Genomic DNA, 22,309 nt, shown 5'->3' with positions numbered 1-22,309 from the left:
GTTTTGCACAGTGCATAGCTGAACTGTGGAATTCGCACCCAGAAGACGTAATGACGACCACCAAGTTGAATAGGTTTTGTTTTTGTTTTATTTTAAAGGATTTGTTTGCGGGGGGGGGGGGGGAGCACTCCTGTGGCTTCAGTGGCTTGCCTGCCCTGGGCACTGGCAACCCGCGCTACACTTCTGCCATGTTAGGTGCATTTGAGATACTTGTAGAGGTTCTGTGCAGCATTAAATGCCCACAGCCACCCATTTTCCTACAGAGGGAGTAAGGGTGCACCAGGATTCCTTGTCTCAGACTGGGCTGCAGCCCATAAAAGTGGAGGGATCCTGGAAGCAGTGGCATAGTGTGGGGGGTACAGGGGGGCCGGCCGCACCGGGCGCAACATCTGGGGGTTAGGGTTAGGGGGCGCAAATCCACGGGTTAGTGGGCGCAAATCCACGAGTTAGGGGGCGCAAATTACTTGCCTTGCCCCGGGTGCTGACAACCCACGCTACGCCACTGCCTGGAAGCATTGCAGTTTCCCAGAAATCACTGGACAATTTGATGTGTCGGATGGTGGGACACAAAGAAATTACTCACCTCATTTTACTGACAGCGTTTCTTCACCACCCGTTCTTAACAGCAGCACAAATTTCTTGGCAGTCCACAGACAACTGTGAAAGCAGAATGTCAAATCATAACACAACAATTAAAACAGGTGATCCGCAATCAGAATAAAACCAGCAGCAGGGAAAATAGCCATGGGTGGTGCTCAGCTAAACAGTTCTGCTAGTACAAGAACTTTTAGCTATGAAGTGGAAATTCATCGCCCTGTCCTCTCTCTGCATGCCCCCCGACACGTGTCCTAAATGTGCTCCAGAGGGTGGAAGGAACTGCGCAGCTAAAAGTTATTGTGCTAGCAGAACTGTTTTATATCCATGCTGCCCAGGAATGGTAACTGATCTTGTGAGTCTGGGAAGACGAAAAGGTCTTTACCTGGCAGCCAATATAGGTGCAAGAAATGCAAGAGAAATGGACATAATATTGACTAAGTATGCTTTCAGTCTTAAATCTAGAACAAACTTTACCATTGTTACCTAAACAATGAGCAGGCAGGAATTCCAGAAATGAAGAGCACGGCCTCTCTATGTACCCCTGAAGCTTTTGAGTTCTATGGATGTAGCTGTTTTCAGGGTGTGTCATGATCTCGCCGTTAATTTTTGCGTAGTGTTCCGAAGGCAAAGGGAGCCCCAGGGCGATTTCAGTTGGTTTCCCCCCCAGGTGGATTTCCATCATACGCTGGCAAATTCAGATTGCGTTGTTATAGTCGGTCTGGGGGTCTTGTACAACAAACCTGCTTCCACAGAAGGGTACAGAGGAAAGTGTGGCATAACACTTGCTTTGATGCAATGTCATCTAAAATCTCTGCAAACAAATCACAATAAGCACTCATTAAATAGCCCACGTCATCTAATCCCTCTGCAAATAAACCAGAGTCTTCAATAAGCAGGTTGATGGCATTCCCAGATAAGCATCATTTTCTGATGTGATTGAGTCACTTACTGGCAAATTCAGGTTGCATAATTAAAACTCTTTGCAAGAAACTCATTTCCTCCCCAAACTGGACATCTTCTTTTTTTGCAGTAAGGGGCAGAAAATGCACTGGATAGTTCTGGATGCAATATAATATGACCTGCAGACAAATCAGAGTGAAGGTTCAGTAAATGCTCATTCCCCTTCCTGCCCACCAGTGTGAAAACCAATCAAGGGGGTTGCTCAGCAAAGAGGGTCACCTAGGAGAAGAGGAGGTTAAGGGGTGATATGATAGCCATGTTCAAATATATAAAAGGATGTCACATAGAGGAGGGAGAAAGGTTGTTTTCTGCTGCTCCAGAGAAGCGGACACGGAGCAATGGATCCAAACTACAAGAAAGAAGATTCTACCTAAACATTAGGAAGAACCTCCTGACAGTAAGAGCTGTTCGACAGTGGAATTTGCTGCCCAGGAGTGTGGTGGAGTCTCCTTCTTTGGAGGTCTTTAAGCAGAGGCTTGACAACCATATGTCAGGAGTGCTCTGATGGTGTTTCCTGCTTGGCAGGGGGTTGGACTCGATGGCCCTTGTGGTCTCTTCCAACTCTATGATTCTATGGAAGTAACTCCAGAAAAACAATCTTTTCATTAGAGGGTGTTTGATAACAAATCAGTACACAGGTAGTGAAGCAGTATATATAATTCCTGTAGAAATTGGATGCATGCAGGAGATGTTTTAGCAAGTAGTAGTTGGAAGCAGCATATAATAAGGCCTGCAAGTCCTTTTTTAGGGAAGGTGGATGGCAGGACAGAATCCCAAAGCAATTAATGTATGTCAAGACAGGGAGATCAGGGCACAGCCAGCCTTGCCTGGGGCTGCTGGGCTGGGCTGCTGGTCCTCTGTGGGGCTGCTGTACAGGGAGCAATGACTTTTTCGCAAGGGACGGGGAAGAGCCCAGTGGGTGCGGGGAGAAACACCAGTCTGGAAGGACCCAGTTCTATCACTTCCTCCTTCAGGGTTCCCCTCCTCAACATTTGTAACGATGCCCACATGATGGATGTGCTCACAACTCTGCAATCTGTTAACGTGAGTCAGCAGTGTGATGCAGCGGCAAAAAAAGCTAACTCTATTCTAGGCTGCATCAACAGAATTTTAATGTCCCAATCAAGGGAAGTCATGGTACCGCTCTGTTCTGCCTTGGTCAGACCACACCTGGAATGCTGTGTTCAACTCTGGGTGCCACAATTTAAGAAGGATGCTGACAAGCTGAAGGTGTGGCCAAAATGATCAAGGGCCTGGAAACCAAGCCTGATGAGGAACGGTTGAAGGAGCTGGGTATGTTTAGCCTGGAAAAGAGGGGAGAGAGAGGAGGTAGGATAGCCATCTTCAAATATCTCCAGAGTTGTCACATGGAAGATGGAGCAAGCTTGTTCTCTCTTGCTCTGGAGTTTAAGACCCCAACCGATGCATTCAATTTATGAGAAAGGAGATTCCAGCTAAACACCAGGAAAAAAACTTTCTGACAGTAAGAGCTGTTTGGCAGTAGAACAGACTCCCACAAGAGGTGGTGGACTCTCCTTCCTTGGAGGTTTTGAAGCAGAGGTTGGATGGCCATCTGTCATGGATGCTTCAGTTGAGATCCCTGCATTGCAGGGGGTCGGACTAGATGACCCTCGGGTGCCTTCCAACTCTGCAATTCTGTGATTCACGATGTGCAAAATTCTGCAAGTCTAAGCGTGTTTTATTTGAAGAAGCAAAGTCGTGTTGAAAGTGGGCTTGTGTGTAACTGCCCTTGTGTGCACCAATAATCAGGAGTGTGCAATAAAAATGACTTTTTGGAAGGGCCCTACACCTCTCTCTCTTCTAGCTGAAGCAGTCATCCACCCTGCCTGCCCTGCTAGCTTCTCCTGGCTCTTTGGTATTCCTGGCTTAGGGCAGAGGGGAGGGAAGCCAGGCAGTTAAATCTTTGGCAGGGCCAGAACGGACAGGCTGAATGCAACCGCTGACCTCTCAATGATAATTTCCTGGTTGGAAGACTCCTGCTGGGTGATCCTAGAAGCTGGGAAGGGACTTCTAGAGCTCAGCAGAGCCACCCCCTGTCCGTGAATGGTTTCTCTGTACACAACCATATTTCCACGCCCATTTTACAGGTGGCAGAGCTGAGGCCGAGAGAGCACCTTCAGGCTACCCAGATTGGGTTGTAGCTACCTCTTTGCCGGTGCTCAGTCTGGCCTGGCCTGACCCCCACCGCCCTTGCCCAGGCCCACGTGGCTATTCATGACATCGGGCTGGCTGGGTGGTGCTGTTCGCCAGTGCCAGCTGGGAACGCCAGCCCGTTTCCGGCCTCAGTGCTGGGAGTAGCATTGCACTGGGGAACAATGGCTATTGATCCGCAGGGCAGCCTCCTTATCTGCCTGCCATTGTTCTGGAAGCGGCCTCCTTGGAGAGGGAAGAGGCCTCTGTGTTTGCTTTGCCTAGCCCTAGACCCTTCTCTCTGCCTGGTCCGCACCATTGGCAGAACTGCCGGGCTGCCAGCAAGCCAAGAGGATGGGAAACGTGGAGAGAGAGGAAGGGGATGCACCATATAGGTCAGGGGTAGAAGCATATGTTTTGTATGCAGAAGGCTGGCTCCATCTGAAAACCTTGGAGAGCTGCTGCCAGCCAGTGTTGGTGGACCTTCCTGTGTTCCAGTGAGAGTCAAACCTGCAGCTAGGAAGGGGCTGTTCATGGCCTTTTCTGCAGAACACTGTTTGTTTTATTTTCTATATCAAAGCTGGAAGCTTCTATTGCTTCTATTTATGCTGAGATAAGGGGAAATGCGCAAGCAAGATTCCACCCCACTGAGCAAGAAGGAAGTTTGTTCCCACCTTCTGATGTCTCCCCAGCAAGCGAAAAACCACTAGAAATGCCAAACAACTTTTGAATAACTTTCCACCTCGCAGGCTGCTACTTTGGAGCAGTGGTGGTGAATTACTATTTTCCTGGTCATTGATTGCATGATAGCAAACATGCTCACACACATAGGGGCATAGGAAGGCGCCTTATACTGAACCAGGCCATTGGTGCATCTGGTTCAGTATTGTCTACACTGACTGGCAGCAGCTTCCCAGGGTTTCAGGCAGGATGCTCTCCCAGCCCTAGCTGGAGATGATGGTAATGGTGATTTGTTTTAAAAAGAGCCAGAGGTCCTGGGGATTGAACTAGGGACCTGCCACATGCAAGGCAGACGTTTTACCCTGGGAGCCATGCCCCCCCCAGCAGGATGTTAAGGGATTCTGCTCCTTCCATCCTCACAAGACCTTTGGCTATAGTACCAAAGGGTAGGGACGCGGGTGGCACTGTGGGTTAAACCACAGAGCCTAGGACTTGCCGATCAGAAGGTCGGCGGTTCGAATTCTCGCGACAGGATGAGCTCCCGTTGCTCGTGCTCCTGCCAACCTGGCAGTTTGAAAGCACACAGTGCAAGTAGATAAATAGGTACCGCTCTGGCGGGAAGGTAAACGGTGTTTCCATGCGCTGCTCTGGTTCGCCAGAAGCGGCTTAGTCATGCTGGCCACATGACCCGGAAGCTGTATGCCGGCTCCCTCAGCCAATAAAGCAAGATGAGCGCTGCAACCCCAGAGTCGGTCACGACTGGACCTAATGGTCAAGGGTCCCTTTACATTTACCTTTACCAAAGGGTAGTGATGTCAGCTTTTTGTTTCTGGGTCTCTAGGCCAGACAGGAGAGGCACAGAGAGCCTGGCCAGCTTTGCCCAGAGCAAAGGACTTTGTGTATGTTGTGTCAGCAGAGAGAGTGGGGCTGAGCCTATTCTAGGCTCCTGGGACAAGGTGAAGGAGATGTTCCTGGAAGTATAGGGTCTGTAAGAGGTGATGTTATCAAGTGGCCACAGTGCCAGCTCAACTCCTAGGACATGAGCATGGAATCATAGAAAACAGGGTCATCTCATCCAACCCCCAGCAGTGCAGGAATCTTGACCAAAGCATCCATGACAGATGACTATCTAGCCCAGTTTTGTCTAGGCTGAAAGGCAGAAGCCCTCTGAGCTTTCACACAGCCTTGCCTGGAGCTGGCTCCACCACTGAGCTACAGCCCTACACCTGGAGTAGGAGTCGGGGGGATGCAGGTCAGAGAGACAGGATGGAGCCCGGACACCTCTCTTTAGAAACAAGTTAAGGGTTGCTTGAGGGCTTAACCTTGAGATTTGTTTTTCGTTCCAAGATCTCCTCAACCCTGGAACATTTCAGACGAGATAAGCTAGTGCTTCGCACAGTGCATAGCTAACTTGAGGAATTTACTGCTGTGGGAGGGAGGACAAGGCTGGGCAGCAGCTTCTGGACATCATTATGGCTATATGCTGCCTCCAGGATCCGAACTCCAGTCCCTGAGACACAACAGCCAGGGAGTGCTGCTGCATTAATACCCTGCATGTGCATCTGTGGGAACAAAACGCAGAATTTGATCGATGTTATGGCCTGATTCAGGAGGACTCTTCTTACATTCTCAAGGAAAGGAGGAGAGCACCACCGAACATGTGCTGAGTGCATTTTGTGTACCTCCCAATAACTGCGGACCTCTGGGATAAAGGGGGAAATTCCATAGTTTCCAGTCTCTCTCCTGCCCCTCCCATAATGCGTTATTCTCCTGAACATTGCAGGGTCAGTACTTTGGGCAACTTGTAAGCATAGCAGGAAGGCCTCCTCCATCCATGGGAGATTGACCCTTGACCTCCAAGGACAGGGAGGTGCCTTCTTCCTGACCACCCGAGTTGCTCCATCTCCTCCTTCATGTGCCCTTGACCCTTTGCTGTGTGTTCCGTCCCCAGATGTATGGCCGCTACACGCAGGACCTGGGAGCCTACGCCAAGGATGAAGCCGCCCGCATCCGCCTGCAGCAAGAGCGCTGGAAGCCATCCCCAAAGGACCGCCTACGCCCCTCTGAGCTGCTGGAGTATGACCAGAGCCGATGCGCCCGCTGCCGCAGTAAGGAGCCTGCCATGTCCTGGGGAGCGGGGAGAGAAATGGGGGTGGGAATGCGTCTTTATAAGTCCTTGCAGCCTCTGGGGTGGGGGGAGAGGAAGGGGAGGGGCATCCTGGGCCTGCCATTCAGCTCGTCAAAAATGTGACACCAGAGGGCTCTGCAGAGCAATGGAAAATCACATTGAGAGGTATAGAACCTTTTTTATAGCGTTTTTACAGATCAGTGTAGATCCAGCCCCTGTCAGAGCTGGTGTACATAGTCCAAAACCTGTGTTCAGAGGCTCGCTTGGCTTTGCACAATTGTGCTCCCGGTCTTCTGAGGTCACTAGCTTGTGTTTTTTGTTACATGCTGATAAAACTTCTGCCTTGCTGTGCTTTTACGTATTATTTCATTCTGTAAATGCAAGCAGGCCACATCAGATTTTGGGAGGCCTTGGGACACATTGTTCTTTTCTCGCTTTGCAGTTGTCTTCGTCTAAAGATGGAGAACATCTCAGCAGCATGAAATTGTCTGGGAACAGTGTAAACTCTGCTTCTGCCTCCAGGCGTTCACCTGGGGGTTGAGGGTGGTGGTCCTGGGAAAAGATGTATTGGCCTTTACCCAGGTCACTCCCCATGCTCCCCCTTCATTTCCCATGCTCCTGCTTATTTACCACAGCACTGAACCAGTAGTAGAGGGTTCATCTCTTGGACTATCCCTTACTGCAGCCACTTGGTGCATCCTGAGCCCTTTCTCATGCCTGTGCATAAATGGTACATGCATACTTTTTAAGAATCGGCATGCAACTTTGCTTTCAGTCTTTGTTTCGTGTGAACCAGACTAGATTTTACCTGTTGCATACATCACTCTTTGTATTCATGAATTGCTGTATACTTGACAGTTCTAGTACACCTGCTCCTGTGCACAGTTGTACTTATGCATCCCAGGCTTTCTTTGCACATGCAGCTGTGCAGGGAGTCCTCTTTGCTACCGACTGACTTCTCCTTTCTGACGCTTCTCTTGCTTCCGCCTTCCTTTCTTGCTCAGCCTGTCTCTGTCTGTCTTCTCGGACCGAGCTCTCTCAGCATCCTCTAACAATAGGCAGAGTATTCATGACCTCAGCCTGACAGGCCTTCGGCTGAATCCTTGGCATAAAGCGGGCATGTGAGTGCACCGAGCCAGCGGGAGATACAATTTCGCACGACTATTTGTTGGGCTCTCGGAGGAACAGGGTCAGAGAGCTTTCACAACATCTCCTGTCTTGGAAGCTTCCCCAGCAAAATTGCCAGAGGTCCTGGGCGCCCTTGCTTGAAGGGCTGCTTCCTGGGCTATGAGGGTTCTGTTATTCCCTCTCATCTCGATTCCCCTCGTTTTATATATCTGTATGTATATCTGGGGGAAGAGATGTAGTTCAGTGGGAGAGCATCTGCTTTGTATCCGAGGTTCAATCCCTGTCATCTCCAGGTGGGTCTGAGAAAGGCTCCCTGGGTGAATCTAGGCTGGTCGGGTATAACATTAAAAATGTGTTATAAAAACGTGACGCCAGAGGGCGCTGCAGAGCAATGGAAAATCACATTGAGAGGTATATAACTTTTTTAATAGCGTTTTTACAGATCAGTGTAGATCCAGCCCCTGTCTGAAACCCATTGCTTGGGTCCTGCTTGTGGGTTTCCCACAGGCACTTGGTTGGCCACTGTCAGAACAGGATGCAGGACTAGATGGGCCCTGGGCCTGATCCTGCAGGCTCTTCATACATTCTAACCCTAAAGAGCCGCTGCCTGTCGTTATAGGCAATACTGAGCCAGGTGGACCAGTGGTCTGACTCAGTGGTGCCTATAGGATGGGCATGGCCAGCAAACCCTCACTTCTCCCCCCTCAAGGAGGCGTGGCCAAAAGGGGTGCCCGAGGGAATTGTGATTTGGGTGAGACCTTCTTTCTGAGCTTCACAGCCTCAGGGAGATGTGGTTCAAGTCCACTCCTGTGCATTACGCCTCCCTAGAAGTGCTCATTTGGTGGGGATTTTGTAGTATGTGAATTGGCCTTTAGACTGTATTGGAAGCCAGACTTCCAAATCTTAGTGCAACCCTTGGACAAGACATGGACACCCTTCTCTCTCTCTCTCTCTCTCTCTCTCTCTCTCTCTCTCTCTCTCTCTCTCTCTCTCTCTCTCTCTCTAACTCCCATGAGGTTTCCCCTTCCTTAAAGAACCCAGCCTCACAGGGTTTCTCTCTCTCTCTCTCTCTCTCTCTCTCTCTGAGTCATGGGGTGGGGCAAGGTGATAGCATCAAGCAGATGGATCCATGTAGAGAAGTTTGTGCAAAAATTGTACACTGAAATTGTGAGGCCTTGGGTGCAAATATAGATGGATATGCAAATATAGATAGAGATATGCAAAAGAAATAGAGTATGCAGAAGTACATTTATAGAGTCAGCAGAGTGTGCAAGTATTTATCCATGTCTGTAAAATGCAGAGTGTGCAAGTATTTGTCCATGTCTGTAAAATGAGCAGACTGTGCCTTGGGCGAAGGAACTGAATGCATGTAAGCAGAGGCGTACCACCTTCCCTTTGGTCTAGACTTTATTTGGCTTCTTAGGCCTAATCTTTCCTGCGCTGTGCTTCTCAAATCTGCTATTCTCCCACTTGTCTTCAGGAGGTGGTGCAACCAAATGGGGCTATTTCCCCCCATTTTTTTTAAAAAAAAGTTGCATTGAAACCAACTTCTAACTTCTTTGTTAAAAATGTGTTTCTGTGCACCGTTTTCTTCTGTCAGTCATTTATTGATTTATTGCATTTATATGCCCACCTTCTTCTCCAAGGAGTTGAAGGTGGCATGCAGTTCCCTCCCCCTCCTCATTTAACCCCCCACAACAACCTTGTGGGGTAGGTTAGGCTGAGAGAGGCAGTGACTGCCCCCCGCCTCCCACAAGGTCACCCAGCGAACTTCATCGCTGAGCGGGAATTTGAACCCTAGTCCCTTGCGGGGTCTTGTGAACCGGGTTCACAAAAGCTCAGAGCGAGGGGATGGAGGAAAAAGACAGAGAACATTCTTTCAACTAAATAAACAAGTGGCACTATCCAGATGTGGTCAGTTGTATCATATTGCGGCTGCATGTATGAAAAATACCATGGTATTGCTCTCTTCCATGGGTAGGTAAACTAAGGCCCAGGGGCCAAATCCAGCCCACTCGCCTTCTGAATCTGGCCCGCGGACGGTCGGGGAATCAGCGTGTTTTTACACAAGTAAAATGTGTACTTCTATTTAAGATGCATCTCTGAGTTATTTGTGGGGCATAGGAATTTGTTCATCCCCCCCCCCAAAAAAATGTAGTCCGGCCCCCCACAAGGTCTGAGGCTCAGTGGACCGGCCCCCTGCTGAAAACATTTGCTCACCCCTGCTCTCTTCCTTTATATCTTGACTTAAAATATATATATATATTGCAAAGCACCAGCAGATGAGGAGCAACTTTTAAACAGCCTTCCTTCCAGCTCTAAAATCTTAAGACCCCTGGATAATCCAGACCCTCGTTCCCTCCCTCCTTCCACCCCCAAGGGCCCGGATACCCTGGCCAAAGCTCTCCCGTCGTCATTCCCGGGATCTGCTTGTTCCCGCTGCCTTAAAATAGTTCCCTTAGCAACTGCTGAGGCCGAGGCCTGCATTGTTCTTGAGGCAAATTCTCTTGTTAAATGTCGCCGGCTCCCTGGGGCCGCAGCGTGAGCCAGAGAGCCGCTCAGAGCCGGCCTGTCCCGGCATGGCCCTGGGCGTGGCCCCCCTCTCCCCACCCTGCTCCCAGTTGCCGCGTTGTGTTGACCGATGCGTTGTGTTGCTCTAGCGTGATGGCATGTTTTGCTAACTCGGCATGGGGCTCCTCCATCCTTGCCACCCTCTGGGCCCATCTGCCGGCTGCCTGTGGCTAGCATAGCAACTGAGTTGGGGGGTGGCAGGCCCTAGCCCCCCCTCACAAAGCCAGAGGGGGAAGGCCGTCTCCTCTGCAAACCCCAGGTGTTGTGGGCAAGGGGGCTGTGGCGCAGGCGGGGTGCGCCGGTGGGGTGGCGGCAGCAGCTTTGTTCTTACAGCTGCGCGAATGTCGCAAAACAAGTGAGCTGGCTTGTGCCTGGAATCTTCTCTCTCTTGCCCGCCCTAAAACAACCCCAACTTGGAAACTCAGCGGAAATATCCTCTTGGCATGTTTTTATGATCCAGGTACTCGGTGGAGCAGCTCAGTCGATCCTGCTACGCAATGAAGAAATGTCCGTGGTAGAGCCACAGTGGTGGAAGCTGGCTTAAATATGTATGAAGAGCCCGCAGGATCAGGCCAGTGGCCCATTTGGTCCAACATCCTGTTCTCAACCAGATACCTGAGGGAAACTCACAAGAAGGTTTCGAGCACAAAGCAACTTTCCCCTCCGACAGTTTCCAGAAACTAGTACCGTAGATTCCAGCGTATAAGATGACATTTTAACCCCAGAAAATCCTCTAAAAAGTCAGGGGTCGTCTTATACTCCGGGTATGGGTTCGCTGGGCAGCGGTAGTGGGCGGCGGGCGGCGGGAGGAAGCTGCCCGGCGAAGCTGCCCGGCGATGCTAAGCCGGCTTCGCTGGGTGGCTTCCGGCGCGGTGCAGTGTGGAGCGGAGTCTGGCATTCACTGCTGCTGCCCAGCGAAGCTGCCGCATATAAGACTGGGCGTATAAGTTGACCCCCCAAATTGGCAGCTGCCAATTTGTCTTATACGCCCAGTCGCCTAATACGCCGGAATCTACGGTATTCAGAAGCATGGCTGCCTCCAACCGTGGAAGGCAGAGGGTAGCCATTGTGGCTCGTAGCTGTCAGTAGCCCTCTCCTCCTCCATGAATTGGACAAATCCTCTTTCAAAGGCAACAAGGTGGGCGGCCATCATTGCCTCCCCTGGCAGAGAGTTCCATAGGTCAACAACACGCTCCGTGAAGCATTATTTTCTTTGGGCTGTTCTGAATCTTCCAGCGTTCAGCTTCATTGGATTCCCAGAAGTTCTAGGGTTGGTCTAGTGCTTGTCAGGCTGGCTTGGCAAAATACCATACCTTCTCTCTCTCTTTCTCTGGTCCCACGAAGAGTCTGTCATTTTATATATATATATACATTTCTATTGGTTTTTTTAAACATTTCATTTCCAACAATCATATAACATAACTTCTTATCTTATACAATGTTTTAGACTTCTGTCAACACCTCTGATGATTTTTCCTTCTTTACCACTTATTCTGCATTTCTTAATTTCTCTATTACTCTTAATTATCATTAACTAATAATTCTCCTCATTGTCTGTCTTGCAATATTTCAAATAGTCCTCCTTACAAAACTTCTTGCAGTCCTACTAGCGTAATCTGTTCATTACAGTTACTTTTCAAATAGTTCATATATTTACTCCAGTCTTCTAAGAATCTCTGGTCCCGCAGGTTTCGAATCTTTCCTGTTAATTTATCTAATTCTGCATAGTCCATCAATTTCATCTGCCATTCTTCTTTCGTCGGTAATTCTTCTTGCTTCCATTTTTGTGCCAATAATATTCTTGCTGTTGTCATTGCATATAAAAACAACTTACAATCCTGTCTATTAATATCATCTCCTACAATGCCAAGTAAAAATGCTTCTGGTATCTTAATAAATAAGAGTCTGTCATTTTAGCTCTACCTCTTTCTTCTATTCCTTTATTCTCCTTCTCTCTCTTTCTGGTCCCATGAAGGATCTGTCATTTTATACTGCTCAGCTGGGTTTATTTCACTTCCTGTGGGCTAGAGCCTGCCTGCCCTCACCCCTTCCATGGTCTCATTGGTCCTCCATGTTGGACATCTACTGCCAAAATATTGGCTGAGGGCCACCAAGTTATTTCTTGCCTCCAGCAGTGACCTGAGCCTAAGAAGAGAGATCAGCCAGAGGTTTGGGGTCAACTTTCATTAGCATGCTGATAACGGCACTACCTCTTGCTTCTATCCCTTGACCAAGATACGGAAGCGATAGAGGTGGTAAATTGGTGTCACTCACTTGGGAGAGATCCGCTGGAGCTTCTTGCACTACTGGTGGGTGTAAGTTGCCCAGGACTCACTACCATAAAGCAGCATGCTCAACACATTATTATTATTATTATTATTATTATTATTATTATTATTATTATTTATATACCGCCCTATACCTGGGGGTCTCAGGGCGGGTCACAGAATAAAATCAAGATATAAAACCACAAAATACCTATTAAAACTAAAAACAATCCAATAACACCCCCCCAAAAAAAGACATTTTAAAAGGGCATAGGATGTAAATCAGATCAACCAAAAGCCTGGTTAAAGAGGAACGTTTTTGCCTGGCGCTTAAAGGTGTATAATGAAGGTGCCAGGCAGACTTCCCTGGGGAAAGCATTCCACAGATGGGGAGCCACTGCAGAGAAGGCCCTGTTCTCGTGTTGCCACCTTCTGGACCTCTCGAGGAGGAGGCACCCAAAGGAGGGCCTCAGAAGATGATTTCAGGGTCCTGGTAAATTCATATGGAAAGAGGCAGTCCTTGAGGTACCAAGCCTAAGTCTGTGCTGCAAATTACGTACCCTTGGTTTCAACCCCTTTTTTCATAGCTCTCTTCCCCCTCAACCTCTTGGTTTGAGAGCAGTGAAATCTGAATGATGCATTGAGAAACAACCTGCTCCTTTATCTGCAGATAAGACTGAAAGCAAGGGTGTTGTTGATGGGGAGTCCTAACCATGTCCTGAAAGTACAGAATACTTAATGGTTCTTGTCTCCTTTATCGTTCCAACAACCATGTTGAGATGTGCTAAGCACAGAGACCAAGAGAGCCAGCACCAAGTCAGTAAGTTGTTCAGTGTGAGGCTCCCCTTAATTCCCAACTGGGGAAATGTTGAATGAGTTTAAAGCCTACAGCCCTTTTACAGCAGATGGGTCAAGCAGCTGTTCCGATTAGTTTTAGTGAGCTGAGACTTATTCGGTCTTATGACTATAGTTTTTGTGTCAAAGGGAACTTCAAACATTTCCTTAATGCTTCAAAGTCTGCCCTGCTATTAAAAGCTTGTTAGGACCTTTTTGGGGTGGGGGAGTAAAAATAATTACAATAATAATTTTATTATTTATACCCCGCCCATCTGGCTGGGGTGCCCCAGCCACTCTGGGTGGCTTCCAGCACATAATAAAACACATAATAAAAAATCAAACATAAAAAAAACTTCCCAATACAGAGCTGCCTTCAGATGTCTTCTAAAAGTTGTGTAGTTATATATCTCCTTGACATCTGACAGGAGGGCGTTCCACGGGGTGAGTGCCACTGCCAAGAAGGTCCTCTGCCTGGTTCCCTGTAACTTCACTTCTCTCATTGAGGGTTGTATATGAGCTCCTTTTAACTCCTGGATCCAGCAAGTGTTAAAATATAAGCCAGGCTAACTTCCAGTGACAAGCTGATAGCCTGGGTGATGAGCCATTAAGGGGGAACAAAGGAAAGGGGCTCTGCGTGTGATGGGCAATGGGTGGGGACTGTTGTTGTTGTTAAGTCGTTTAGTCGTGTCCAACTCTTCGTGACCCCGTGGACCAATGCACGCCAGGCACTCCTGTCTTCCACTGCTTCCCGCAGTTTGGTCAAACTCATGTTCATCTCTTCGAGAACACTATCCAACCATCTCGTCCTCTGCCGTCCCCTTCTCCTTGTGCCCTCCATCTTTCCCAACATCAGGGTCTTTTCCAGGGAGTCTTCTCTTCTCATGAGGTGGCCAAAGTCTTGGAGCCTCAGCTTCAGGATCTGTCCTTCCAGTGAGCACTCAGGGCTGATTTCCTTTAGAATGGATCGGTTTGATCTTCTTGCAGTCCATGGGACTCTCAAGAGTCACCTCCAGCACCATAATTCAAAAGCATCAATTCTTCGGCGATCGGGTGGAGACTAGGTCTGGGCAATTTAATGATAAATCGTTGCAAACCAGTTTGAAATCCACATCGCAATTGCCGGTTCAAAATATCTGACTTGCCAATAAACTGCACAAAGCCAACTTTTGTCTGGTGGGTGCTCTGCCCGCTCAGCTCTTCCCTTCCTCCTTCAGGGGACAGCAAAGCACCGAGCAGGGGCAGACTGGGAACTTCCTCTGGCGCTGCTGCCATAAGCTTCTCTTCCAGACAGGCTACATGGTTGCTTGGTGGTGGTGTCCGCGATTGGCAAATGGGAGCTGCACCATGGTACTCATGGAGCAGCTCCTGGTAGTTGCTGTTTGCAGGATGTGACCCTCAATGTGAGTGGGAGCTGGGGGTGGTCCAAGGTGGGCTCTGGGGAGAGGCTTTGCCACAGTGTCACTGATAGCTATGGAGGGCTGTCTGGCTTGAGCCAATTCAAACCGATTTGAAGTCCTCCTTCCCCCTTATTTTCAGGCATTGTGATGTATCTCTACATTGCGATGTTTAGCTAGCGATACATGTTGAATGGGACGCGGGTGGCGCTGTGGGTTAAACCACAGAGCCTAGGACTTGCCGATCAGAAGGACAGTGGTTCGAATCCCCGCAACAGGGTGAGCTCCTGTTGCTCGGTCCCTGTTCCTGCCAACCTAGCAGTTTGAAAGCACGTCAAAGTGCAAGTAGATAAATAGGTACTGCTACAGCGGGAAGGTAAACGGTGTTTCCGCGCACTGCTCTGGTTCGCTAGAAGCGGCTTAGTCATGCTGGCCAAACAATCTGGAAGCTGTACGCCGGCTCCCTCAGCCAATAAAGCGAGATGAGCGCCACAGCCCCAGAGTCGGCCACGACTGGACCTAATGGTCAGGGGTCCCTTTACCTTTTTACATGTTGAAAACCTGATATTGCATAGCCCTAGTAGGGGCCCGATCATGGTTAGAGAGTTTAGAGTTGAGTTGCAGTGATGTGATCTGGAAGTAAAACAGCAAGCTGGAGAGTCAGAGCATCGTCTGAGAGCAACATTTGATTTCTGTTCGAATCCACGGCTGTGGCTATGGGGAAAAGGCCTTTTGGAGGAGTTAATGCTGTGAAGCCCTCCACCGTAGGCTCAGGTTGTATATATGTGTAAATAAACCATAAATCATATAGACACCAAAATTTCTGCTGTACCTGTGTTCCAAAAGGAAACATAAGTGCCTGGATCCCCTGGAATCTTGCACCACTCAGAGATTGGGGTAGTGTGCAACACTGGTGTCAGAAGTGGGATTCGTGTTTCCTGGAGGAGAGCCTGTGAGCTGGAGGGAGGAACAGCAACATAATTGGAGCAGTTCAGGTTGATGATGCAGCAGCAAAGCCCAGCACCAGATAGAGCAGCAGAACTAGTGGTTCAGTGAATTGAAGCAGCTGCAAGTAGAATCTGTGAGAAGCCTCCTTGGAGAGAAAAGTGTGAATCCAGGCGAGGTGGAAGCCTGATGAGATGCTACAGGGGGTTGAAAGTGACCCTGGAGCCCAGGTACAAGGCATCCAGGTGGAAGAGGTGGCTGAAGAGATCCAGAATGTGGATGGGCAATTGAGGGGCTGGGACTGCGAAGAGATGCGTACAGTAGCTGAAGGAAAGACTCACCTCAGAGAAGAGTGAGCTGGGTGGGCCCGAGGAGCCGCTGATTGATTTTTTCACTCCCTGGGAGCCTGCTACAGAAGACGGGGAGCAGCTGGAAGAATTGGAGGTGTGTGTGAATGTGCAAGAAGAGGGAAGTGACGGTGGCTTCCTTACTGGAGGAGAAAACACAGGGAAGTCTTGAGACCTGCATGCATGTGCCAGAGGAGCAGCCAGCTCCTGCTGACGGTGCAGGAGGAGATGCAAGAGGCGCTCATGCGTGAGCAGGAGGAATGGAGATGCGCATGAATGTGCAGCAGAGGAAAACACACAGAAGAAGCTAGAGGCCTGTGTGCATGTGCCAGAGGAGCTCATGCTGAATTGGGTGAGATTAAACCCCCCCCCAATGATTTTGCCCTTTGAGTTCACCAAGATGGGCTTGTGCAGTGGAAACCAGTCCCTATACTGGGTGCAGCCCTTAAGCAGGCCCCAGCAGGAAGGGACACCCAGGGTCCCGTGAGTTTGGTGGGCAAGAGCCACTGGGATGGCTACCTGCCCATGAGGAGAGGTTGGGACTAAGCAGAGAGGGGCATTCTTGACAACGGACTTGCATGGACTGGGCCAGCTGATCCTGAAGAAACTGCCGCTGATAGAGACTTGTGGTAGGACTTTGATTTACAGTTTGGGCAGGAGATAAAGTGGACCAGCCCAGGAGCAGCAAATGGGAAGTTTTTAATGTTTGACATTTTATTATATTTTTATATGTGTTGTAAGCTGCCCAAAGTGGCTGGGGAATCCCAGTAGTGTGTGGCTACTGAAACTGTTTTGGGACTAGAGTGTGAATTTGGGGGTCTGATCCACAACCAGATGGGCGGCCAAGGAGAAATCAAGGGGCTCCAGAAGACTGAGCCTGCAATTAGAGCCCCAAATTAGCTGTTGATCTGCATGGACTGAGAAGTTTGTGAAATCCCAGAAGGATAGAATTTTCTTTATGTATGCTACAACAGCAGCAAGAATACTTATTGCAAAGTACTGGAAGACACAAGATCTACCCACCCGGGAAGAATGGCAGATGAAGGTGATGGACTACATGGAACTGGCGGAAATGACTGGCAGAATCCGAGACCAGGGAGAAGAGTCGGTGGAGGAAGATTGGAAGAAATTTAAAGACTATCTACAGAAACATTGTAAAATTAAGGAATGTTAGAAGGATGTTGGAATGAAGTTATGTGGTTTTAGCAGAAATGTTATAAAGGTTTAGGAAAAAACAGACTGTTAATTGGTGAAAGGAGGGAAAGTAAAGTTACATTATATTAGGGGAAATTACAGGACAAAAATTGGAAAAGATGGAAAGGATTTGCTGAAATAGTTAACCGACCTAGAATACAAAAAAGGGAGGTGTGAGGAGGTCAAGGAAACAAGCAAATGAAAGATAAGTTATGGGAAGATTCGATGTGTGTTTTTTTTAATGGATTTTATTTTTCTGTTTTCTTCTTTTTCTTTCTTTTTTTCCTTATTGTGATGTGCTGTTTTGTTTTTGTTTGATATGGTGTTTTTACTTTTTCTTTTTGTAACCTTTAAAACCTTAATAAATGTTATATATATATATATATAAAAGAGAGGTTTGTGAAATCCCGAGCCAAAGAGTCATGCAGGCAACCCCATAGTGATCCTTCCTAAAATGCTTTTTGCATGTTTGCATCAATGGGAACTCTTTGAAGATTTTAAGGAATTGTTTCGATAGCTGTGTGTGCACCCAGATAACTACTTTGCAGTGCAGTAGCCCAAGGCAAAGGATGAGCAAGGTTTTGGCGTACAGTCATACCTTGGTTCTTGAATGGCTTAGTTGCCGAACAAATCGGCTCCTGAACGCCGCAAAACTGGAAGTGTTCCAGTTTGCAAACATTTTTTGGAAGCTGAACACCCGATGTGGTTTCCACTTGAGTGCGGGAAGCTTCAGCAGCCAATCGGAAGCCGTGCCTTGGTTTTCAAACAGTTTTGGGAGTCGAATGGACTCTCGGAACGGATTAAGTTCGAGAACCAAGGTACCACTGTACTAAGTTCTGGTACTGAGGCTTGCATCCTGGGTTCAACATGTCAGAACTCCCTATTTGAGGCTGCCAAATGTGGGAGACTGTGTAAGCTGCTCTGAGATGCAGAACTGGGACTGTGCAACAAGGAGAAAGAAAAAGGCTTGAAGAGATCCTGTTGGACTGGAACTTGCCTGAAAAGAAGAAGCTGTTACTGTTCTGGTGTTGGGTTAAAATAGTAATTGTATTTTATTATCAGTTTTTGGCTATGTGTTCTCTAATGCCTTTGCTAACTTGTCTGTTTTTTGGTTTTTACAAGGAAGCTGTTTTTTTGCTGTTTGTTTGTACAAATGGGGACAGATGTCTTGTTTGGGGGGGGTAATGTTATGGGTTTTGGGTGTGGAGGAACAAGCTGTTTCTTTTAGCAAAGCAAAAAAGAAAATATTGGCTGGTGGGGGCCAAGGAACTGCATTTAGGACAGCTCTCAAGTCTCCACTGGAGGGAGCTACCGGTCTGCACTGATGCTAATTGTGATTGCTTCTAGAGAAAGCAAGCACTGTGGCTGACTCCAAAAGTAATGTATTGATGAAGCTCTTTATGTGAGCGTTAGGGGACACACGGGTGCATGTTTGTGTGGTTATGTAACAAGCTTTCGCGTAGAGTTCCAAATTGGCGACAGAGTCTTGTGTTCCAGTTGGCCGAGGCAAGTTTGCCAATCATTGTTCAGGCTGACCCAAAGCTTTTATTTGCGGTTCTTAAAATGCAGCTCCTTATTCAAACTCATTCATGGATTCCACCCCACCCCCCTCGTACGGGCTGTTGGCTCTGCCACCTCTGCTGAGACAAGAGTTCCCTTTTCAGATCTTGAATGTGTGTTGTTACTCGAATCAAAACAATTTAGTTTCACGGAAACGTCTAAAAATATAAATGTTTCCCCTCCCTCCCACCGCCCCCCAGCTTGAAAAGTAACCGGAGATTTTAAAAGAGTAAGGAAAGGAAAGGGAGCCAGCTTTGGGCTGCTGAGTTTGCACAACACCCCAGCAAGCTGCAATCTAAGGATTAGGAGTGAGCACCCTGCTTATTTGTGGTACACACTGTTGTGTTTGCAGAGGCTTGGCACGTCTCCGTCACTGTGTGTTCACGAATTGTACATGTGGCAAAGATCAGTAGCTGAACACGTGTGCTGGGATTAATGTTTGAAAGCCACTCAACGTGTACAGGGGATAGATTTTACTGAGAATCTTGTTTTAAAAAAAGTTTTTTATTTATACTTTTCAAATTTATGCATTTCATTAATTTTACAATCCATTTAACATTTCAAAATTTGACTTCCTTCCCCCTCTTTCTGCAGTTCCTTAAATTCATTTTTTCCATAACTTCTGCACATCCAAATTAATTTAGTTTACTCATGTAATTACCTACTGTAAATTACAGTACTCTTATAAAACTGCAGGTTATTACAACAATCCTGCTAATGTTTTAATCTGTTTATGATTTATCTGTAAATATTTAATTTTCCATTCTTTTATAAAGAGTTTGTTATCTTGATTTCTTATTCTTCTGGTAAGTTTTGATATTTCTGGATATTCCGTGAGTTTTTCCCTTTGCTGGGGCTTCTGAGCAAGTAGCATTCTTGCTGCTGTAGTAGCATACATGAATAAATTTCTATACAAGTTAGGTAGTTCTGTCCCTATGATGCCCAAAAGAAAAGCTTCTGGGTTTTTTAAAATAAAAGTTATTTTGAACATCTTTTTCAATTCATTATATATCATTTCCCAGTAAGCTTTAACCTTACCACAAGGTAAGGTTTTACTGAGAATCAAGGTAGGGAAAGGTGCTCTCTATGCCTCATGACCAAGGGGGGAGTGCTTGGGAGGGGGTGCTCAAGACCCCCCCTTCACCCGCCAACGCCATGTTGGCAACCCCAGTTTATACAGAAAGTATTTCATTTGCTTATTTATACACTCATGGCCCTTGATCTCCATCCCTAATACGTCCTCTCTCTCTGTCTCTTCCTGCAGTCTGCACTGTGCGGTGCCAAAAGTTCCTCATCTCCAAGGTGGGCGAGGACTGGATCTTCCTGATCCTCTTGGGGTTGCTTATGGCCCTGGTGAGCTGGGCCATGGATTTTGCCATCGCCACCTGCCTGCAAGGTAAGGAAAGTGCTGTCACACAGTGACATCGAGAGGAAGGCTGGTGCTCCCCTCTGTCAACTGGATGGGCCAGCTGACTGCCCCAGCCCACAGGGCTATGAATTGGCTGTTCTCCATGGGGTCCAAGGCCTTGGCATGAAAGGGAGGAAAGTTGGAGTCATTTTAAGGAAGGAGGAGACTAGGGCACCAGATAGCAAACGGTAGAACTGGAGGAACAAAAGTCCTGGGCAGAGAGAGATTGGGAAACAAGGGCATAAAGATATAGAAGTTTTGCCTGCATACCCCTTTTCTACTGATGTCTGTTCTGGACTTCAGTGGAGCGTCTTTATTATCCCCTGAATATTTACCCTCATCCTTTCTCTTTTAAAAGGGTCATTTAATTCAACCTTCTGATCTCAACACGCAGTCCCCCATCCAATTTGAAAACCTACTGGCCCCAGCTTAGCTCTGTTAGCAGTTTTATTGCTGCACCACTAGGAAGCCAAGATATTAGGCTTGGTCCTTAGTTGATGCAGCTGGAGCAGAGAGTGAGCATCAGCTGCAAAAATCCCACCTGCTTTTCCCTTTGGCCTCCTGAAAAGGGGCCCTTTTGACTCTATAGCTGCCTTCAGGAGAGAGGAAGGATTCTCACCCCGGGCTTACCAGGCGAGAATATCCCCCTTGCACACTTTACAAAAGCACCCTCTCCTTCTCTGTCTCTGTGCAGCCCAGAAGTGGATGTATGGGGGTTTGGATGCCAACATCTTCCTGCAGTACATGGCCTGGGTCACTTACCCCGTGGTCCTCATCACCTTTTCAGCCGGCTTCACTCAGATCTTGGCTCCGCAAGCTGTAGGTGAGTCCAGGGATAGCGGGTTCCTGTTGGGACAAAAGGTATCATTTCCAAGGGGCTTATGAAAACAACCTTTTCTGCCAGAGTGTTCCTCGCCCCACATTTTGTGCTCAGCTCTGGAGGGGCAGCAACATTATCTCTGCAAGAAGCTTCAGTGTTCCAGACCTTGGAAATTTCCGTATTAGACTTTCATTTCCGTGTGAACTGGCTGGATCTGATTTACTTGCACACCGTGTGCCCTGTCTCTGCTCCGCAGAGGTCACTTATTTTGCAGTTGCAAGAGCAGGGGGTGGGAAGCCTGTGGTTCTTCGGGCGTTTATGGGCTTCCAACTCCCATCATTCTGAGCCAACATGGCCAGGGATGATGATACTGTAGCTCATTGAGACCCGGAGGACCACAGCTTTCCATTTATTTCTCTGTATAGCTCCCTCTTCTCGTCCCTTTCTCTCCCTTCATCCCTTTGTCTCTCTCTTTCTCCCCAGGCTCTGGCATCCCCGAAATGAAGACAATTCTCCGGGGTGTGGTGCTGAAGGAGTATCTCACCCTCAAGACCTTTGTGGCCAAAGTGATTGGCCTGACGTGTGCCCTGGGCAGTGGGATGCCCTTGGGCAAAGAGGTGAGGGGGTGGAGTCCAATGGTGCTGTTGAGACACAGCCAGGTGGGGCACACAGGATGGGGGCAAGACTGACAGGATTGAGGACTTCTTGGAGAAAGAGATCTGGGGGTATGGGGCAATGGGAGATGTCCCCCTCCTTGAACCTGCTGCTGCTGCTGCTTGATTCTCAAAGGATCTGTGTGTCGTGGGGCAGGTACGGCCACCTTGCTGACTCCTCTTTCCCTTCCCCACATAGGGACCGTTTGTCCACATTGCCAGCATGTGTGCTGCCCTCCTCAGCAAGTTCCTCTCACTCTTCGGTGGCATCTATGAGGTGAGACGCATGGGGTTGCAAAATGCTGAGGTGTGAGGGTCTCTGACCGCAGAGGGCCTTCTCGGTGGTGGCATCCTCCCTGTGGAATGCCTGTCAGGGACTGGACTGAGAAAGGAATGGTGGGAGCCGCCTCCCAAGGGCAGGAGGACAGTATTGATTTAGAACAGTGGTTTGCAGAGGGATATAGTCCAAAGGGAAAAAGTTGGGAAGTCCTGGGGCTAGAAGCGCATACACCAGGAGAGAGACAGCTGGCAGATTCACTGTCTTTGGACAGCATTCCTGACCTCCCTTCGCCTAGGACTAGACAGGCTCTGAGAGTGATAGAGCAGAAAGCGGAGCGACAGCAAGCTCAGATTACCCCCGATGTAGGAGTGACGTAGATTAATGGGGA

General features: G+C 48.3%; 1 protein-coding gene and 1 long non-coding RNA gene across 3 annotated transcripts in view; both read left to right on the top strand.

Moving 5' to 3' along the window:
* Positions 1-22,309, top strand: part of LOC309370053 — a 394,628-nt gene that overhangs the window by 242,971 nt on the left and 129,348 nt on the right. The gene's annotated exons all lie outside the window — the stretch shown is intronic.
* Positions 1-22,309, top strand: part of CLCN2 (chloride voltage-gated channel 2) — a 73,969-nt gene that overhangs the window by 21,209 nt on the left and 30,451 nt on the right. For both annotated transcript variants that reach the window (XM_081910891.1, XM_081910892.1), the window contains exons 2-6: positions 6,341-6,497; positions 20,025-20,156; positions 20,863-20,991; positions 21,472-21,605; positions 21,841-21,918. In XM_081910891.1, coding sequence (XP_081767017.1) covers positions 6,341-6,497; positions 20,025-20,156; positions 20,863-20,991; positions 21,472-21,605; positions 21,841-21,918 — 630 coding nt within the window. The remainder of the gene's footprint in view (positions 1-6,340; positions 6,498-20,024; positions 20,157-20,862; positions 20,992-21,471; positions 21,606-21,840; positions 21,919-22,309) is intronic.

The sequence above is a fragment of the Podarcis melisellensis genome (genome assembly GCF_964234715.1).
Source record: "Podarcis melisellensis genome assembly, chromosome: 5".
NCBI lineage: Eukaryota > Metazoa > Chordata > Lepidosauria > Squamata > Lacertidae > Podarcis > Podarcis melisellensis.
This window is presented reverse-complemented; position numbering and strand designations above follow the sequence as displayed.